The 21,127-nt window shown below is 59.8% G+C and overlaps 1 protein-coding gene across 3 annotated transcripts in view; it reads right to left on the reverse strand.

The window, feature by feature from the left end:
- Positions 1-13,233: 13,233 nt before the first annotated feature.
- Fbxo31 (F-box protein 31) overlaps positions 13,234-21,127 on the reverse strand; it is a 31,365-nt gene continuing 23,471 nt past the window's right edge. For all 3 annotated transcript variants that reach the window (XM_076838667.1, XM_076838665.1, XM_076838668.2), the window contains 4 exons: positions 19,237-19,346; positions 18,242-18,395; positions 16,969-17,327; positions 13,234-15,050 (listed from right to left, as the gene is read on the reverse strand). In XM_076838667.1, coding sequence (XP_076694782.1) covers positions 14,828-15,050; positions 16,969-17,327; positions 18,242-18,395; positions 19,237-19,346 — 846 coding nt within the window. In that variant the 3' untranslated portion in view covers positions 13,234-14,827. The remainder of the gene's footprint in view (positions 15,051-16,968; positions 17,328-18,241; positions 18,396-19,236; positions 19,347-21,127) is intronic.

Below are 21,127 nucleotides of genomic sequence, written 5' to 3' on the forward strand. Positions count from 1 at the left end.
CGATCCCCTGACAGTCACCCGGGCCCAGGTGAAGACCCTGACCAGCCACCTACCTGCTTTCGAGGTCTCAGGGACAGAGGGACCCAGTACGGCAGTGCTGCCTCAGCCCTGGGCACAGGCCAGTGGCCCTGGAACTTGACCTGGCACTCACAGCAGACGGGCTCCTGGAGGAGAGTGCAGTGGCCCAGGCACACCTGAGCAAGAGGCAGGCAAGGAAGCATGAGGGACGCGGCAATATGAGCTGAGGCCCTGCCTGGACTAGTGGTCAGGGCCAGCGGAGTGTGTGGGGGACAGGGCAGGCACACCCCTACTACAACTCCTCTGACAGAGGCAGGTTGCATGCTCGGGGAGCCCCCCAACGACAGCAGAGTCCACCCCCAGAGGACGAGGGCAGCTGGCTGCTCCTGGGGTCCCTCTGTGTCACTCCACAGGGCTCTTCCTTCTCTAGGGGGAAGGAAAGGGTAGGTAAGAAGTCAGGGCCTGGAGCAGGCCACTGGGGGCCTCTGGTGCTCCTGGGCTTCTGGACACAGCAAGGAGCGTGAGGGCCTGGGGAGGGACACACTGCCCTGTCACGATGCAGCCCTGGACTCCCGCCCTCACTCTCCCACCCCACAGGGTCGGGCAAAGCAGCACAGGGCTTGTTCCCTCACCGAACCACCTGGGGAGTGCACCTCTCTCCTGAAGGTTTGAAATGTGCTCTTCCTAGAAAAGAAGAGCAGGGAGGCTCTGTGTAAACTGGGGCCAGGTGCTGGGAGAGGGTGTGGGTCTGCCGAGCCGGAACTCGGCACTACCCCAAGAGTGAAGCCCTGTCCTCTGAGCTGAGGGAACCAGCACCCCCAGCCAACCTTGCGCCCAGCTGGGCAGGAAAGACCAGTGTTTCGACTCTGGAGAACTCTCCAAAATGGGGCTGCCACTCACCCACCTGGCCCACCTAGGGCCTCCTTATCAGACACCCCAGGCTTGCTGGGTGCTGAGGGACACTGAGGTGCCCTCCTCCACAGTGAGCACACTCCAGTGCAAAAGCTGGGCTCCAGCTCGGAGATGATGGTCGGATTGTGGAAACCATGTTTCCATGTTTGGTGACTAATGGAAGGATCCTAGGATTGCTGTTTCATTCACAGTAACAGCTTCAGGTCACTTAGCGCAACTGCCCCAGCTAACGCTCCAAGACAGTGGAGGGGCTGCCCTGCGCCACCCACGCCCCTTCTGTGACGCCAGCTCTGCTCTTTCCTTGGGCCTTGCCCTGTCAGCCACGTAGCCCAGGTGGGCCAAACCCACCGCTCCGGCCTGGAAGGTAGCCCTGGAGATGGGCTCAGAATGGCCTCACCACTCCCGTCTGCCCCGTGAGCCTCCATCGGGCCCTGCGCCGGACTGGCCGGGAGCCGTAGGGCACTGCTTCACTGCGGTGCGCCTCTGACCATGAGGACGCTCCAGGTCTTGGGGGTCACCTTGCCTAGTGAGGGAGGCCGGCCAGAGAGCGAAGCTGGGAGACCGGGGTAGGGCCTGGGTGCACAGCTAAACTCAGCCGCCCCCCAAGACTTTGTGGACACTTCCGGTGCCGTGAGACGTCCGCCCCGTGCGCTTGGGGGGCAGTCACGGGAGCGGCCTCGGGTGGCCAAGCGACGGCCCTCGCCCGTCATGACGCGCCCTGGCGAGTGCACGGGGCGCATCATGGCCGTGGCGCAAGCCTCAGGTGAAGCGCCCGCTGCCCCCACTGCCCCGGCTTCCAACCGCTCCCGCCTGCAAATGGGCCCGCGCCCTGGTGCACGTGCGCCCAGCTGGCGGCTGATTGGCTCTCGCGGCAGGGCAGCGCGGACAGGGCCAGGGAGCACGGAGCGCGGTCCTCGCGAGCCGTATGCTGCCCTGGCCTGGTCTGGCCTGCGTGGACATCGACCGGAAGCCCACCGCCCGCGCCCCAGGGGAGCCCACTCACCCTATCTGACGCGTGAGCTCTTGTGCCCACGGGGCGCCCCAGCCGGGGTCTCCATCCCCTGCAAGGAGAGAGGGAGGTTGCAGCGGCCCGGCCGGCAGGGCTACACATGCACCCCAGAAGGACAGCTTCCAGGACAGTGTGACCCTTAGCTGTGTGGCCTGAAACTCCAGTACTGCTGGGTGCCGCGTGTTCTTGTGCTGAATCTGGCAACTCTACGATGGCCAGAAACCAGAAACCATGGCTGTTAGAGAAAAGTCTACTGAGCACCCTGGGGTTTGAAGGCTGAGATTTGGCAGCTGTCCTTCAGAGACTGGATGCTCTTGGAAACTGGGGTCCTCTGGCCTGCTTTCCTGTCCCTGGTCTCCTGCCCGCACCCTCACTCTCAGGTGTGTGGCTTGAGTGGTTGCTGAAACAGAGACAGGAGTGTGTCCGATATTTCTGTAAAACCCGATGCCTTCTGCCTCTCCAGTTGTGTTCCTTAAGTTGTCTTGAACTCCAATTTGTATTTCTTGCAAATGGTTAGATCTTTCCCCACTTTTGAGATATTTTCAGGCTGGTTATAATACTCAAATTATCTTGGTTGCCCAAAGGGTCATGAGCAAGTATAGCTGTAAGGAGCTACCCCCTGCACTGCTCCTGCCAAAGAACAAACAGGATACTTGCAGGAACTTCTCAGATTTCTGGGCTCCATTATATAACCATTAAGACCATGACTCACGCTGGGTGTGGTTAATGCACCTCTGCAATCTCAGCACTGGGGAGGTTGAGGCAGGAGGATCAAAAGTTTGAGACCAGCCTCAGCAACTTAGCAAAGCTCTAAGCAACTTAGTGAGACCCTATCTCAAAAAGTAAAAAGGGTTGGGGGTGTGACCCAGTGGTCAAGTGCCCCTGGGTTCAGTCTCTGGAAAAACAACAAAATGAGCTTCTAGCCATGCGCGACCTATGCACGCGCTCCCCAGGTAGCACCCATACTGCCTGGGCGGTGCTCTTCCTGCTGAATATTTCAGCTGTCACCCCAATGTGTCTGGGTACATGGCTTCTCTGCTATATTTGTTTTCCTCCTGTGAGGAATAAAATATTTGATGGTCTACTTTCTTTTAAAAAAAAATATTTATTTTTTTAGTTGTAGTTGGACACAATACCTTTATTCCATTCATTTATTTTTATGTGGTGCTGAGGATCGAACCCAGGGCCCCGCGCATGCTAGGTGAGCGCTCTACCACTGAGCCACAATCCCAGCCACTTGATGGTCTACTTTCAAAGCAAGATATTTTGTTTAAAGGATGCACATGGCTCAGCTTGTGATGGAGGGTCACTGGAAGCCAGTTTGCACAACAGCATACTAACGTGACAACTGCAGAGAGCAAAACCCCAGCGAGCTGTCCGCCTGTCCTTGCCTTGCACCCGCAGACTTCAGGATAAGACCCCACCTTGGTGCGGCACTGGTACCACTGTACCAAGCCTTGGTACACCAGGCTTGACAGGTCCAAAGTCAGCCCCCACACACCCTTTTTCAGAGAGATACATCTAGATTGGATTGGTTCAGGGGCCAACTAAAAAGGGAATGAGCTCATAAGGAAATTTAGGCACATTCAGGAAGATTGTAACCCCGCAGTACTCAGCCTATGAGGAACCGGGGGAGGAACCCGAGTCTCAGGAATGAATTGTTTGGGTAACCAACTTGCAAGACCATCATTAAAGTCTCTCTCCCACTGTACCTTGTGTCTCCAAGTCCATTATCTGGGTTTGGGCAGGGGAGTGTGTTTCTCACATTCCTGGGCCCATTGAAATGTCACTGTCGCCAGCAAGGCATAGATTCCAGTTCATGCATCCCTGGAAGCTCTGGCCCTCACCACGGGCCACTCTTACACCTTTCATGTAAATAATAAGTCAACACTGACCCCATTCACCCAAAAACAGCTAATATTAAAAGGACCAAAGATCCTACTTCTGTCATGGATGTGGCAGCTGGAACCTGTGTACGTGGTTCATGAAGTGAATACAGCCACCCTGGCAAATGGCCCTGTTCATAAATCCTAAACGTGTGCATCCATGATGAACATGCAAGACAGGTGAGGGCTTATGTTCACCCAAACAGGAACCAAAACTACCCACAGCAGCTTTCTTCCTAACAGCCCCACACTGGAATGACCCGGGTATCTAGCTACAGGAGAAGAGATTTAGACAAACCGTGGCACATAAACACGGAGGGACCCTACCCAGCAGTGGGAAAGAACCCTGCAGCCACAGATGGGCGAGTGCAGACACAGCAGCCCACCCCAACACCGACACCGCCCACGGAGCCAGATCCAGAACCACAGGGCGTCAGCATGCAGGGTGTGAGCCAAGGGACGCTGCACCCTCCTGCTCCGGGGGCTCTGGGAACCGGGCCTGCACCCGTCCTCACTCTGCCTCTTATCAGAGGCTAATAGCAGACAGCTGCCTGTCCTTTCTAAGCCTCAGGTCTGTCTGCAGAGCAACGACACAGAGCCAGCTTCAGGAAGCTGTTTGCTTGGCGCTGGGGAGGAACAGGACCTCGCCTGGCTTGGCAAGCGCCTGCCAAGGTGTGAGGCGAGACTGGGCACAGAGACTGCTCAGTCTGCCCAGGCCAACGAGCATGCACCCAGCATCTCCTCCTCCCCGGGTGTCTCCTCCTTCCTGCTGCACACAGGAAGCTGATTCAAAGGACAGCTCAGAGAGGGAAACAGAGAAGGCTGTGGCTACCAAGAGTTTGCCTTCCAGGTTTGTGCTCCAAAGCCCCAGGTAGGGGGAAGAAGCAGCAGAAAGAGTTCTGTGACTCCAAGTCATGGGCACCCAAGCCAAGAGCAGCTCCTTGATCCCTCAGAAGGGGTCATCTCAGCCCCAGGACACACACCCCATAGTCTGCCCACGACCCCTCCCCAGGGTCTGCCTAGGCTGAGAGCAGAAGTGGTGCTCGTCAAGAGCCCCTCACCCCGCCTCAGGCCAGGTCTGAACCACTCAGAGAGCACCAAGCACAAACTTGCACAAGAGGGTACTGGGCTGGTGGCTACACTGCAGCAAGACCTGGCACCTGAGCAACAGAAGCCACCAGACCAGAAGGGACCATCAACCTGGCTGGATGGGGTGGAAAAACAGGTCTCTGGAGACGCGGTACACCTGCCCATCCCCTCAGCACTCACCCCACTCTGCCAGCTGCCAACACCTGCCATGCAATGGCTCCTAGCCACCAGAGGGTCTCCTGACCATGTCTGGGGTAGATCTCAGCAATAACAGAAGTGTATAAATGTTCCAGCTTGTCTACACTGTGGATGCACCTGCGCTGACTCCCAGCAGCCCCCACGGGACTGAGCTCTGCTGCCCACACTGCTGCCCCTCTTGATGATGCCTTTACACTGACCCCTGCTTCCCCACCTCTCCTGTCTCCCTCATCACCCCCCCCAACCTTGAGATGACAGCCTTACCTCAAAGTCTGTTTTAAGGGACTGGAGGCAGTCCAGAGCTAGGGTTGGTTCACTTAGAGACGAAAGCAGTGGCCCTTGGGCAGACCCACTGGGCAGAGGGACACTTGCACAGGCCACTGCTATGCATGGGACACTAGCAGGCTGCAGCGGTGTGGGGTGAACAGCTGCTGATGGGTAGAGGCAAGGAAATGAGCAGAGAGTGAGGCAAGAGGTGTCTTGCTACAGGCTACAGGGACTCAGGGAAAGTGTGGGGCAGGCTCCCCTCTTATTTCAGAACTGAGCTCCCCAAGGTAAGGCAAAAGGGCTTGTCCCCCGCTGCAGATGAGGACCTACCCTACAAGGGGTAAGCCTCTGCAGGGCCTGGGGAGTCTGCGGATCAGAGTGGGACCCCTCTATGCCAGCTCCTTGCCTGGACCCGGGACAAGTCCAGAAAAGAAAGTCTACCAATCCAAATCCTGGGGTGAGATAAACTGTGATTCTAGAAACCTCTCTCCCTACGGGGGGACTCGGTGTGAGCGGGGTCAAATCCCCGGGGCTTTGTCAGCTGGCGTCCCAGCCGACGGCCCTGGACACGGACTCTCCCCCAGGCCCGTGGTGCCCCCCGCAGGCTGTCCTGTGCAGCCTGTTGCCCAGACCCTACCCCGTGCTCGGGGGGCTCCGGGCGTCTTCCTGGCCCTTGCTCCTGTCACTCCAGGGCTCTCTTCTGAAGGCTGTGGCACACCCATGCCCCAGTCCCCCTTTGCCTTGTCCTGCCGTCTGCTGGGGGACACGGGGTCAGCGTCATCCTCCTCCTCTCAGAGCAGTGAGAAAAAGCTCGGCCTGCGCGGCCAGCCCGGCCTTCAGGAGCCCACTGCACCTCCTCACCAGCCCACCCCGTGTTCCCCGGGACCACGTCCTAGAACTTCCTTGAGTGGCTGAGACCACCCTCCCACCCGCCCACTGTCCCCTGCTTGGTGGGCCCCTGTAGGATCTCGCCTTCCAATAGAACTGCGGAACACGGGACAGGACAGCAGCTCCATGGTGACAAGGCTGTCCCCACTGTCCAGCCTGCGCCTCCCTCCTGACCTGAGAGTGGAGAGGCCAGGCCTTGAGGGGACAGGGACTCACTCTGTGGCAGGTCTCCCTAGTCATGCTCCAGGGTGGCCTTCTGAGTGACTATCTTAAGAAGGGCCATCCAGCACGGTTCAGAGTAAATGTCCTCCTCTGTCACCTGGGTCACCTGGACATCCACTAACTATCACAGTGGCTCCAAAGCTGAGCCCCAGGCAGGTGGGACCTGAGGCAGCGCCCATCCTCCCACCCACCCCAGCCAGCTGCAGCTGCCCCCCCAGCTGCCCCCCAGCTCCATGCCTCCAGCCTCAACTTGGCAGCCAAGGCACTCCTGAGCCTGGGGACCCTCCTGGGCTTCCCTGGGGCTCCTGGGGCTGCAGGGCGCTGGCTGACAGGAGCACTGGCACCGAACACACCCACAAGTCCAGGCTTGGCCTCTCTCGTGGCCACAGCTCCCACTCTGGCCTCACTGGTCTTTCCTTGCTGTTCCCTGCCGGGCTCACCCTGTGTCTCTGGCTGCCCACTGGCCCTCGACCTTCCCCTCAGGAGGCCTGGGTGAGTCCACATACCAGGAGTCGCCAGCGCAGACCTGGGCCGCTCCCAGGCAGGAGGGTGCTGGGGATGAGCATGGAGGGGCGCCTGGCCCAGCTGTCCTCAGCCTTCTGCGGTAGCCCCTGCCTCCTCACCGCAGCCCCAGGGTCCTCACTGTTCTCAGCGCCCCCAGAACTCTGCGGAGCCTTCAGAGGCGAGCAGAAGGCACCAGGCAGCTGAGACCTGGAGAGGGCGCATGGCTCAGCGCAGCCCCGGCACACCAAGGGCTGGACCCGGCTCCCGCACGCCCCCGGTTCCACCCTGATGCCTGTGTCCTCCTGCCCCTCTCTCCTCCCCAAAATTCTTCATTTTCTGACACTGGGGGTCGAACCCAGGGTTGCCTCACTTCTGAGCCACATCCCCAGTCTTTGATTTTTGAGACAGAATGTCACTAAATTCCTTAGGGCCTTGCAAAGTTGACCAGGCTGGCCTCACACTTACAATTCTCCTGCCTCAGCCTCCCGAGAGCTGGTGTGACAGGCGTGGCCGCTGGGCCCAGCTTTCCCCTGATATTCTTTACCAGGGAACGTGCCAGGCTCTGAGGAGACACACAGTTGTATGTGGATGGCCAGCGAGCTCATGCAGAAGTCCAGCTTTGTCGGCCGTCAGGGACGCGCACAGGAACCCCTCGCACTACAAGTCTCCACTACACGCTTGTTAGAATGGCAGAAATAAAGACTTCTGAGGCAGCGGGACTTGCTGGCTGGGATGCAGAGCACCAGCGACTCTGCAGCTGGCAGGAGGCTCAAGTGCCGCAGACGCCCCAGGAAACATGCAGTGGCCCGTGTGAATGGACGCATGGCCTGGCCTCCCTGTTGAAGTAGTGAAAACCCACTGCACAGACCTTCATAGCGCCTATTCCTAACACGTCCTGCTACCACCAGGCGTGGTGGGGCAGGCCTGTAATCCCAGCGACTCCGGAGGCTGAGGCGGGAGGATCACAAGTTTGAGACCATGCTCAGCAACTCAGAAAGGCCCTAAGCAACTTAACAAGACCCCGTCTCAAAATAAAAAAATTTAAGAAGGGCTGGGGGTGGCTCAGTGGCTAAGCAACCCTGGGCTCAACCCTGGTACTGGGGAAAATCCAACTGGAAAAGCACAGAACCATTAACAGAAGAGGGAGGGACTGGCCGATGCGCCACAGCCCATCATCACCAGCAGGGAGGGGCTGCCCAGCAAACAGGACCCACTGACAGATGCCCCACCCTCGAGGGTGCTCTGTCCCCACAGTGGCGAACGGTGACTTCTGGGGATGACACCACCCTGCTCTTCTGAAGTATGAAGCACAGGGGCACATACAGGACAGAAAGGGTCACGTACAGCACAGAAAGGGTCCTCTAGGACCTCAGACTTCATAGAGGGCAGGGATGGCACCCAGCGGAGCTCCTAGGAGGGGCTCCAGGACCGGCACCCGGTGGAGGAGTGGCCACCGGTGGGGGGCCAGAGTGAGGAATGGAGGCCAAGGAGGAGGGGAGACTCCACAGGGGTCTGAGGGACGGTGGGACTGGTGGGACTTTGTCTCCTCGTGGTGCTTGCTCCCAACCACAGGTGTCCGCTGGCCCTCCAAGACCCAGCCACTGTTTTGACTCTCCTGTGAGCTGAGAGCTGGGAGTCTGTCCTCCCATCACACCTCCAAGGAGGGGAGGAGACAGCGGTGAGAAGCTCCCCTGCGCCCCCAGATCCCCCAGGCCCCCCACTGTCAGTCGGTACTGCTCTGACTGTGTTTGACCCGCGGGGACCTGGGTGACGGCAGGTGACAGCGTTGGTACAGCTGGGCCTTTAGACCTAGGTCAAGGTGCAGCAGGGTCACCCCTTCAAGGAGAGGGAGACAAAGAGCAAGGTCAGGGACACAGCTTCCCAAGAAGACTCAGATGGCTGCCCATCTGCCGTGCGGACTCTCCAGCAACCTAGGAGACAAGTTCTTTCTTTTGGTACCAGAGATTGAACCCAGGGCCACTTAAATACTGAACCACATTCCCAGTTCCTTTTTAAGTTGTCTTATTTGATACAAGGTCTCATTAAGTTGCTGAGACCCTCACTGAGTTACAGAGGCTGGCCTTGAATTTGGGATCCTCCTACTCAGCCTCCTGAGTCACTGGGATTACAGGTGTGGACCACCACACCTGGCTCAAGGTCAAGGTTTGAAAACCATCCAATGGCTTCTTTGTTCACTTCATACTGAGGGCTGGGATCATGCTGTATGCAGTGACCTTGAGTGCCCACCAGAGGTCACACTATAGACTCTCCTGTGGAGCCCAGACCTGGGAGAGAATGTCCTCCAATCCCACTTGGCAGAACACCACACCTCCAAGGAGGGGAGGAGACAGCGGTGAGCCCTCCCTGGGCTGCCTTCTGGTGGAGCTTTGCCTGGTGGGTTAGCCCCCCTCCCCTGGCTGCCTTTGCCTGCCATCCCCACCAGAGGCAAGCCACAGACAGGAAGCCCTGGTCCAGACTGGAGGGAGGGGGCTGTCCTTGGACAGACCCTGGGGAGCAAGACTCAGCAGGAGGTGAACAGCAGCAGGTGTCCTGGTGTGACACAAAGGGCCCCCATACCCATAGGGGGCTGTTGCTGCTCCAGGGCCTCCAGTGGGTGTAGTCCAGTGCTGTGCATCTGTGAGCTGCCTGAATTCAAAAGGATCAGCCCAGGGTAAGGCCAGGTCTCACAAGGCCCCAGACCTGCAGCAAACCTGAAAGCAGAGAAGCAAGCACAAGCTGAGCCGCAGTGTCCCCAGGTTCCAGCAGAGGGTGGTGGAAGGGCGGCCCGCTCCTGCCCCAGCACTGGGTGGTTTCTTCATCCTAGAGGGCTCTTGTGGGGAATGGCCAGGAACCAGAAGAAAACCTTTGGCACTGTGCCGTGAGCTCCTGTCACCTCCTGTCACTGGACTTCCAACTTTCAAAGAAAAACACACCCCCAGATGTGGCCACCTCACGGCAGCTACCATCTTGCAAGTTTTTACCTTTTACGTGAATATCCACAGGCAATGCTGTCGGCTCCTCCAGGCCTGCACCAGGACGGGGCGCCTGCACCAAAACGGGGCACCTACACCAGAACGGGGCGCCTGTACCAGGACAGGGCGCCTGCACCAGGACAGGGCGCCTGCACCAGGACACCAGGACAGGGCCTGCACCAGGACAGGGCGCCTGCACCAGGACACCAGGACAGGGCCTGCACCAGGACACCAGGACAGGGCCTGCACCAGGACAGGGCGCCTGCACCAGGACAGGGCCTGCACCAGGACAGGGCGCCTGCACCAGGACACCAGGACAGGGCCTGCACCAGGACAGGGCGCCTGCACCAGGACACCAGGACAGGGCCTGCACCAGGACACCAGGACAGGGCCTGCACCAGGACAGGGCGCCTGCACCAGGACAGGGCCTGCACCAGGACAGGGCGCCTGCACCAGGACACCAGGACAGGGCCTGCACCAGGACAGGGCGCCTGCACCAGGACACCAGGACAGGGCCTGCACCAGGACACCAGGACAGGGCCTGCACCAGGACAGGGCGCCTGCACCAGGACACCAGGACAGGGCCTGCACCAGGACACCAGGACAGGGCCTGCACCAGGACAGGGCGCCTGCACCAGGACACCAGGACAGGGCGCCTGCACCAGGACACCAGGACAGGGCCTGCACCAGGACAGGGCGCCTGCACCAGGACACCAGGACAGGGCCTGCACCAGGACAGGGCGCCTGCACCAGGACACCAGGACAGGGCGCCTGCACCAGGACACCAGGACAGGGCCTGCACCAGGACGGGGCACCTGCACCAGGACACCAGGACAGGGCCTGCACCAGAACAGGGCGCCTTTACCAGACAGGGCCTGCACCAGGACATCAGGACGGCGCGCCTGCACCAGGATAGGGCATGCACCAGAATAGGGCGCCTGCACCAGGACGGGACGCCTGCACCTGGACAGCGCCTGGATCAGGACAGGGCCTGCACCAGAACAGGGCGCCTGCACGTGGCTCCCCAGGGCGGATAACCGGGCTGTGCCGCAGCCTCTGCATCCCACAGTTAGCACCAAGTGTCACAAAGTGGCTGCCACACCTGCGCTCCTGCTTCCCCACCCTGCTGCCGACCCCGGCGGCAACAGGCCTGCCACCCTCTCCACGTAGGACAGTTTGAACTTCCAGAGAAAACCTCCTCTTCCCAGAAGCCCAGGCTAACAGCATTAACTGCAATTACGACTCCTGGGGAGATGGGTGGAACCAAGAGGCTTCCACTGCTGGGTGCAAGGTCTGAATTTTTCACTTTCACTTTGGTAGCCATGAAGAAAGTAGAAAAGATCACCGGGCCCTCAGTTCATGCGCTGGTGGCAAGCACCCTGCTCATGAGCTTACCCTCAGAAGAGGACTCATTGCTCTCACCCAAGAAGCCCCACTCTCCCCACTGCCTGGGGGCACTGGGGGGGACAGGGACACAGGAGACACCTCAACTCCTTTCTCCTCCTGGGGAGAACTGAAGCCCTGAGGGTCACGAGGCAGTGGAGACACAGCCGCCCACCCAGGGTCCACAGCCATGCGTGTCCCACACCAAAGGCTCAGAGCATCACGGCTTCAGAAATAGTTTATTACCTAACCACACACACCCCGGCGTGGCGTCCAGGGGACGACGCTGGCCTACGGGCAGCCCTGACTCCTCCTCTGTCAGGAGCTGGGGGGAGGCAGGCCGGTCCACGTGTCCTGCTCCAAGCAGGCCCTGCGACCCCAAGCACTCTTGTCCCTCATGTGTTCTGACTGGTGTCCCTGAGGACATGGGAAGGATCCTGGGCGTGAACCCCTCTCCAGCAGTGTCTGGCCATCTGCGACCCCCGAAAGGCTGGCCAGAGGCTTATGATGGCATAGGTGGCACAACCTCATCCCCAAAGCATGACAATGAGATCTCCTGCTGCTTTCTTCTAGTTCCAGGGAAGTGCCCACACTGCACCCCAATCCCGAGGGGACGAGGAGCACAGAAGACGCAGGACAGCCCGTGCCAAGCCACCACTGGGGCCAGGACACAGGGAGCTTCACTCCAGCCAGGCCAGCACTCCACGGACAGGACGGTGAGCAGCCTCACGTGTCTGGGAAGTCCAGGGCTCTCTCAGGCCTCGCCAGAGAGCAGGACGCCTGATATCCATGCCATGGATACCACGGTCACAGAGGACAGCACAAAGCCAGGAAATCTGAGAACAGGGCTGGGCAGGGTTTCTTCCTCTCCATGGCTGCTCATGAGCACTAAGAAGTGACCACCGTGAGCAGGATGGGAAGACCTAGGCAACCACGGAAAAGCCCCAGAAGGGTCAGGCGGAGCACCAGCTGGCCAAGAGAAGGGGCCCTCCCCGTCCAGGTCACAGCAGCACACACCTCCCGTTTTTCAGTGAAGGGAGAAGTGCACTGTGCCGACACCACCCCTCGGCTCACTTTGCACAAAGTAGGAAAAGGAGTGTCCCCCAGGGTACCTGTCAGTGGAAGGCCACTGCTGGACACCCACCTGCCAGGCTCAGCCCCAGTAAGGTGACCCCAGGAGGAGAGCAGAAGGGGAGCTGACAGCCTGGGGTGATGGATACAGGGCCGCGAGCCACTGACATGTCCTGCACAGGACCATGTCACAGGTACCAGGGCAAAGCAGGAAGGGCCCAGGGAGAAAGGCCTCCAAAGCCACTCTCACCCGACAATGGATGCCGGTGGCTGAACCCAGGAGGACCCACATGTCCCGATACTGGCAGGCCACGCAAGGACTCTCAAGACGTGTGCCTGAAATCCCCCTCACATGGCTCCACATGACGCACCGCACGTCCAAGTGAGCAGAGGCCCGTGAAGTTCCTCACCCCACACTAGTCAGTCACCAGCTCAAGGCCCTGGAGGACCAAGGCTGTCCTGGGTCCACTGCACCCTCCCACGCCTCCAGGGTGCCTCCTGGAGCCGCTCATCAAGCTCTGACAGTGCTTGGCCTTCAGGATCCTCTCCTGCAGCCGGGTGAGCGGAAGGGCCTCCCACGTGGAACCTGTTCCCGTGGAAGCACGTAAGGACGCAGGGTGCAGAACACTCCACCCTCTCACAGCCAGGAGAGACCAGCTGTGCTGCCAGCGGGCCTTACCTTCCAGCTGCTGGCCCTGCCCAGGCCAAGACCAGTGGGGTGGACCTTTGGCTCACACTCCACACACACAGGAGCCAGGATAATTGTCAGGACAAATCACTTATATGCCCAGACACTGGAAGCAGACCACGTGACTGGGTTTGAGGTTTTTTTAATTACACGCACTTGTCTTCAACCAATGTGCTCTTTACAAGGCTGAGGGGAACCTCCGAGGGAGGGTCCCTCAAAGCAAGCCCCAGGCCCCTGGTAAGAAACGCACTCTTGATTTGCCAGTGGTGACACAGAGCACCCAGCACAGGCCCAAGCAGCCTTGGTGTCCTAACAGCCTGCCGGAGACTTCCTCGCTTGGTAGAGTCACAACTAACAAAGGAAGTCACGGAGGCTCGAGGCTCAACCCAGCAAAAGGTACCGGGAATGGGACCTCGCCTGAGCAACACTGCAGGCCGCCAGAAGTCCTGAGGTGGGTGTCTCGAGAAGGGCTCAGGCAGCACATGGACCCTGCTGCTGCCCAGGAGAGAGCCCAGCTCCTCCATCTGCCTCTTCCCAAAGAACAGGACCCTTGGGGAGCCCAGCTGCCGAGGGGCCTTGCCACAGAGCTGGTTCACCAGCTGCTGGAAGCTGAAGAGCTGCCCAGCATCGGAGCTGGGTACCAGGATGGTTGAAAGGCCAAGCAGACGTTGGTCTCCGTGCTTGAATGCCACCACCCTGAGCCCTCTCGTCAGGAGGCAAGTCTGTTCTCAGTGCCCAGCGTAAGGGCTCAGAGGGGCCAACGAGGACAAGCAGCTGAGAAGAGGTACCCTGGCATCAGTGACCCTGAGGCGGAGGGGGTGGACACCAGATCCTGAGTCCTTGGCATGTCGTGCTGTCCTCCGGGAGACACAACGTCACCAGATCTCAGGCAGGAGTCTCCAGGCTGGAGGGTCCCCAGCAGCCTGGCGTGCTGTGCCAGGGGTCAGGTGGCTCTGCACAGTGGGGAGCAGGAAGGCGCCTGCCTGGAGCTGACTGCGGCACGGTCCTGGTAGCGGTGACCTTGGTTCTAACATGGAGCCTGGCGGGGCAGTGCAGAGACCTGCGCGCACAGTGACCATCGCGCTTTCCACACCCTGGTCCCGTTTCACTGACTGGAAAACTGATCGGGGAGAAAAGCCTTTCTGTCCAAAATCCAAGCAAGTCAACAGAGAAAGGAAACTCAACGCAGAGCCCCAAACAGGACCCTGATGCTCCATCAACTCCCCGAGCTCCTCTCTGCACTTACTGTCCCCGTTCACCGTCCCCACGGAGCCCTGCACCTCCTCCTGCCCACCCCCACAGGCCCTCCAGTCATGACCAGTGGGGAGGGAGGGTGGAGCAGAACATCTCAGACCAGGTGGGTGTGACGTGCAGGGGAAGTGACCGTGGCCCACCCTCCCTGAAGAGGAAGACCTCCAGCAGGCTCCCCCTGGTGGAGAGGGTCTCAACTGGTTCATCTGCTCCTGTTTGTTTTTTTGTTTTTTGGGGTTTTTTTGGTGTATGTGTGTAAGTGAGGGGGGAGAGGGGGAGACATGCTCAGCATCTCCTTGGGCTGCTGACACCTTACAGGAACACGTTACACGTTCTGCATACAGTGTCTGGGGCGGGGCGGGGGCCCCTGGCGAGAAGGTGCGCATTCTATAAAAAGGCCGCATTTCAAAGTGCATGCTGCTTCCGCTCCTGGTAGCAGGGCCAGGCTGGCCCACAGCAGGCGTGGTGGTCAGGAGGTAAGGGACTGGATATTCTTGAGCATCTCCTCAAAGGCCTGTGGGGACGGTGCATCTGCATTCCGGAAGGTGGCCTGCACCCGGCTGTACAGGCTGAAGGACTTGAGCTCCAGCCAGACAAAGCCGAAGCGGTCCTCATCGAACAGGACGAAGACACCAGGGGTGCGCTCGGGGCTGGTGAAGCCGTGGCCGGCAATGAGGCCGGTGCCGTAGAAACTGCAGAGACAGGGAGAGGTCCGGGAGAGGCCGCCCCCAGAGCATAGCACACCTACCCTGGGCGCCCACCCTCACAGCACGCAGCCCCGAGCCAGGAATGGCTGCCAGCAGCACTGGAAGAGGGCACAAGGGGCCAAGCACTCTGGGTACTGGGGAGCACGTGGGCAGAAGCCCAGGATCCGATCTTGGGCCCTCGCTGACTGCCGCGTCCACACCCCTGCCGAGATACGGTGCTGGGCAGGGCCCCCCTGAGAATTCTGATGCAAAGGACGCATCCACATGAAGCAAGCCAGAAAAGCAGGGTCCTCCATCCTGGGGTGATGAGGCCGTCACACCATCAACTCAGAAACAAGAGGTGCCGCCTGGGACTGACCACCAGACCTGAGGGTTTGAAACAGCTCTGAGGGCCCTGGCTCAGAGGCAGAGCACTCGCCTGGCATGCGTGAGGCACTGGGCTTGATCCTCAGCACCACATGAAAATAAAGATACTGTGTCCACCTACAACTAAAAAATAAATATTAAAAAAAAAAAAAGGAAAACAGGGCCGCGGTGAAGCTGGGTGGTGGGATGTTTGCGTTTGATCCCTGGCATCATAAAAAGAAAGAAATAAAATACGTTATCTCTCTGTCCTTCCTTCAAGCACTAATGCTGGACAGGTGAGGGGCTGGCCTGCAATCTCCCAGGGCATGGATGGTGCTGGGGCTCCACCTCACCCTGGCCATACTGAGGCTCCATGGGCCGGGGGAGGAGACCACAGAGCCTGTGTCCAGAGGCTTTTTCAGGAGAGAGAAGTGCCCCCACATCTACCAGGCCAAGGCACTGTGCTCAGAAAGCAGGTGCTGTGGCTACACCTCAGACACAAGCCAGCAGGAAGGCACAAGGCCATGTCCCCTGGTGCCAAGGCAGCCCAAGGTTCACACAGGCTGGAGGACCACCCTGAACATCAGCCAGGGACGGGCTAACAGAGGCTCCTGGTCAGCCAGGCAGGGCTCCAGGCTGGCCATGAGGGCTGGTGAGCCATGACATTTTACAGCAAAGCCTTCCCTCTTGTGGGGACAGAGGCCACCCTGGAACACTCTGTGCCTCCCACCACAGGACTAGATTCAGCCGCAGGCACACCGGCACCAGGTGAAGCACAAGTCCTGCACCACGGGTGTCCAGGTGCCAAACCCTCCGGGTGCTTGGCACTGGAAGACGCCCAGCACTGTCACCGGTGTGGACTGCAGCCAACAGAGGCAAAATAAAATGCCATGTGAGAGGCCGAAGTGAGGGGACCATGCCCCAGGACGCAGAAGCTTCTCCTGCTGCGACCAGAGAACACTCCAGCTCTGCAGTGGGCCCACAGCAGTCGCCTGACACAGCTGGCCGTGGGTGCTGAGAGCACGCCCACCGTGGTGCAAGACCTGGGCCTCCCATGAAAAGGGAGACGGGACTGGGGCAGGGACCTTGTCCACCCCCTGGAAGGCCCTCCAGGCAAGGCCCTCACGTGGGCCCTTCCCAAGCCAGCCACCATCCCTCACTGGAGACACAGGCTGGCGTCCGTTCACTCTGGCGGCCGCCCACGTCTGGCAGAAACAATGCAGTGGGCATGGAGGAGGAGAGACTGTGGGGCGACCGTGGGGCACGTCTGACTGTGCTCACTAGGCAGTGGCAGGAGGTGCCCACGGTGAGCACACAGCAGCCCTGGGACGGGTTTCTTTGGGGAGGGCAGGAGGCCAGCTGCCACCATCTGCCTTTCCCCTGGCTCTCTGGAGTCCCCACATCACTGCAGAGGTGCTGGTGGGGCCCCTTGCTCCTCTCATTTCCAGGAAGCTCGGATGAGGCCCAGGTCCTCCCAGGCGAGGACAGCACACAGAAGCTTCCCACTAGCCAAGCTGGAGGCGCCCCTGCCACCCACCTGCGGAGGCCCAGACCTTACCACATCCTGCAGGTTCGCGGGTAGTCCTCATTCCTCGAGCTCACACCCACGGGCAACACGAATGGCTGTCCCTGCCCGGACTGGGCTGGCTGCTCGGCCGCAGCTGCTCCACCTCTGGGGTCCCCACCCTCTTCGGCAGGTGCCCCAGGCGGCCCCCGTGCTGATAGCGGCTCCTGGGATGGGGCAGGGCCCTCGCCGTCCTGCTGCTGCTGCTGCTCCTGCCGCACCTGCTCACGGACCTCTAGCACGAGGCGCGAGAGCTCGTTGAAGTTGCGGAGGTTCTCGACATCGGGCAGCTGAATGCGGTGCCTCAGGTCAATCTCCACTGTCTGCTGCCCGGCAGGGATGTTGGGGTCGCCCTGCAGCCAAGTGGGCATCAGTCAGCAGGGCTCGGTAGCCCAGGGAAACACCGCACACCTCCAGGCCGAGTCGGCTGCGGCCACAGGAGCAGGCACCAGCACTATCCCTTACTTAGCAGCAACCCCAACAGTGGGGCTTCTCCAGGGAGGAGACAGGGAGCAGGAGGGACATGAGGACATGTGGACAGGGACCACAGGCACCAACACACGTGCTCAAATGCACTCAGAGATCCTCAGGTGGGAACCAGTCCCCTTCGCAGAAAAGCCCTAGGCCTTCCTGGGGCCTGGCTGCTGGTGGCAGGTCTAAGCACAGGTTCTGAGCCTGACCCGAGACCCTGCGGTCCTGCGGCTCCAAACAAAGACCGCAGGGAAGGGTCACTGCACCTGCAGACGCCTGCCTCGTTTCAGGCCCTGCTCTAGAAGGAGCTTCCTGGGAGCAGAAGGCCACTGCACCTCCTTCCTGGGTTCAGGAAAGAGGCTGTGTTTTTCTGTCAGGGCTGTCTGCCAGAAACCAACCAACGAGTGTCAAGTGACAGGTGAGGACAGCATGCACGTGGCCCTGACAACATGCAGCCTGCTGGCAGCCCACTCAGGGCCTGAGCGGCTCCACCTCTTGACCGAAGGCCAGGCAAGCTACAGGCGCTGCGTCCTGCAGAGGGTCCCACCAGAGGTCCCACAGACTGCACACCTGCTGCTGGGCAGTTGGGGAGCCCCCTACTGAGTTAAATCAGACACCAGCAAGTCCTCAGCCTGCCCAGGGTCCACGCACCAGTGGAGGCAAGGCCATCTTGGGACCCCACACACCCCAGGGACCTCATGAGAAGGCAGGTCTGGGTCAGCGGGCCTGAGGGGACCTGGGAATCAACACTTCCGTGTTCCCGGAGGCCCGGCTGCAGCAGCGTGGCCGCACTCACCGTGATCTTGGTGCCCCTCGCACAGCGGCCGTGGAAGCTGAGCATGACGATCTCCAGGCCGTGGCTGCCATAGGTGCCCTTGAAGAGGCCGGGCTTGATGAGGTCGTCGGGGTGGCTTGGCGGCAGGTAGATCCGGCGGTAGGTCAGGCAGTTGCTGCAGGGGAGCAGGAAGGGCGTGGGGGTCAGCTAGCTCCCGGCAGGCGTTCAAGCCTAGGGGACACCGCCCGGCTGACCAGTCGCCCTCCAGCCTGCAGGTCAGCTCCCCGGGGCACCAGCACTCCTCCCCAGCAGCACTGCACAGCTTCTGCAGGAGGAAGGGAAATGCCACTCCTGCTCTGTCACCAAGGAAAGGAGCCCACGTCACTGGGCAGGGGACAGCACCCAGGCACTGTGACCATAGGCAAATGAAAGGACAAGAGCCCAACCTCGAAGCCTGCTGGCCACTGGAGTGCCTGGGGCGGCGGGGGGTGCCCGGGGCGGCGGGGGGTGCTGACAGTGGCGAATCAAGACACTAGACACCAACGTGGGAGTTGGCCAGGACCTCAGGGACCTCAAGGTGGCACAGGCAAGATATGAGAGCATAAGACAGGGAGCTGAGTCGTCATGTCCCTGATCACCACGGCCACTTGCCCCATGGAGGGCTGATCGCCATGGCAACTCTCAGTCACAGGTTCCATATTCCAATCAGGCGAAAATCAAGTAACCAAAGGGGAAAAACAGGGCAAGGTGGCCGGGTAGGTCCAAGGGCAGAGGATCCAGGCAGGCTCAGCCCCTAAGGGCAAGACCCTGAGGTCTCTGCCGGGAGCCTCCCTGGCTGCCCTCCGCTCTGGAGGCCACTGAGTGCTGCTGTCACTTCCACTAGGTCAACGCACTGCCCTTTCTTCTGCAGGTGCTGCTCGATTCTTTGTCTGAGACTCCAGGAACCGGGACCCAACTGCACCCCCATGGCCCCACGCCCCCCCAGCCCCCAGCCCCCAGCAGGAGGCCTCACTCACTCGTACTGGCTGGTGTAGATGAACTTCATCAGGATCAGCTCCTGCATGTGCTCGTGGAAGATGTCTTCCAGTGTGCGGCCCCACTCCTCCCTCAGCCACGTCCGGAACTCCTTCCAAGAGAACACAGGCATGACCCTGTGTGGGCAGGAGTGGGTGAGGGCAGTGACCGGGAAGAGCAGGGGCAGCTGTGGGCCTGGGACTCACCAGCAAGCCTAGCAGTACCCAGGGAGCCTGGTCCTCGGGCTCCTGGGACAGCGGTGCAGCAGGACACTGGGCCCTAGCCCCCATTACACAAGTCAGCCTGGCCATTACTGAGTGACACGGGATAGCACAGCGCAGGGGCCGGGACATCTTCCGTCCACGCCTGCAGGTGCCCCGGACCAGGCAGAGCGCATGTCTGTAAATCCGCCACTGCGGCGCGAGTCCCCTGGCACAGCTCTCGCCCTGCAGCCTCTGCCACTCAGGACACCAAGTCCTTCGCTCTGATTCTACACGATTAGCCCAATTTATCCAAATCTCCAAGTTCCTGACTGGGTGTTTCCAATAACTACCTAGAATTAGCCCCAAAATGGAGGCAAAAACAGTTCACAGGAAAAAAAATAAAAAAGAAAAAGAAAAGAAGCCAGGTGTGGTGGCAGGTGGCTGCTACCCGCTCTCAGGAAGCTGAGGAAGGAGAGGGTGGCAGCTCCAAGGCCAGCCTGGGACACTTAGCGAGACCCTGTCTCCAATGTGAAAAAGGAAAAGAAACAAGACCAGGGAGAGTGCTCAGTGGTAGAGCGCCCTTGGCTTCAGGTCCTAGGGTCACACCCCAAAAATCAACCAATAAAAGAGAAAACAAGCTACATTCATAGATGGCTTTACTGTGTTACTGTCCAGCAATTCTCTGCAGGGCAGCAGGAAGCCAGGGCTACTAAGTCGGCCAGCAATTAGACCATCTTACCTACTAGCAGCAGAGGGCAGGAAGTTAAATTTTTAAAAATTCTATTTACAGTCGGGCATGGTAGAGCTCGCCTGTAATCCCACAGCTCGGGAGACTGAGGCAGGAGATGGCAAGCTCAAAACCAGCCTCAGCAGCCAGGCGCAGCGGCGCATGCCTGTAATCCCAGCAGCTTGGGAGGCTGAGACAGGAGGATCGCAAGTTCAAAACCAGCCTCAATAACGGCAAGGCACTAACCCTGTCTCTAAATAAAATAAAAAATAGGGCTGGGATGCGGCTCAGTGGTTAAGTGCCCCTGAGGTCAATATCTGGTGCCCTCCCCAAACTCTATTCACAACATTCCAAACACACAGACTTTAGATCCACATCACAGAACAGGCGTAGGACCTCCACCCTGATGCCACAGAACCTAACGGAAAAAAGCAGAGATGAGGGGTCACACAGCCATCCACGGGCGGGCTCGGGACGTGGGCCAGAAACACCCTGCGTGTGGCCTTGCTGAGAGCCACAGCTGAGTCGGAACGGCCCCAGGCATTTTGCCAATAGTACTGGTTGAGAGGTGACACCAGGAGCCATTAAGATGATGACTTTTGAGTTCTCGCGGAGTTCCCGTTGAGTTCCGGCTGAGCTCTCGCGGGGACTCCTGAAGAGCTCGAGTTGGTTGGTGAAGTTCTGGTGGGGGGAGTTCCGGTGTGGGTGTGTGGTGTGTTCCTGGAGGAACCGCGTGGGTGGCGTTGGGGAGAGTTCCGGGGAGCGTGTGTGGAGCGTGCTGGTGGAGTTCAGAAATAAAAGTTTGTTCCTGCTTTGTGCCCAGACAGACTGCAGCATGGCCTGGGGACTCACACACACCCCTGCACATGGGGGAGGGACAGAAACACCCATCCATGGCAGAGACTAGTCCTGCAAGGACTGCGGCTCTCCCCGCTGACCTCCAGATCCAACGCCCCTCAGATG

The sequence above is a fragment of the Callospermophilus lateralis genome, chromosome 18 (assembly GCF_048772815.1).
Source record: "Callospermophilus lateralis isolate mCalLat2 chromosome 18, mCalLat2.hap1, whole genome shotgun sequence".
In the NCBI taxonomy this organism is placed as follows: domain Eukaryota; kingdom Metazoa; phylum Chordata; class Mammalia; order Rodentia; family Sciuridae; genus Callospermophilus; species Callospermophilus lateralis.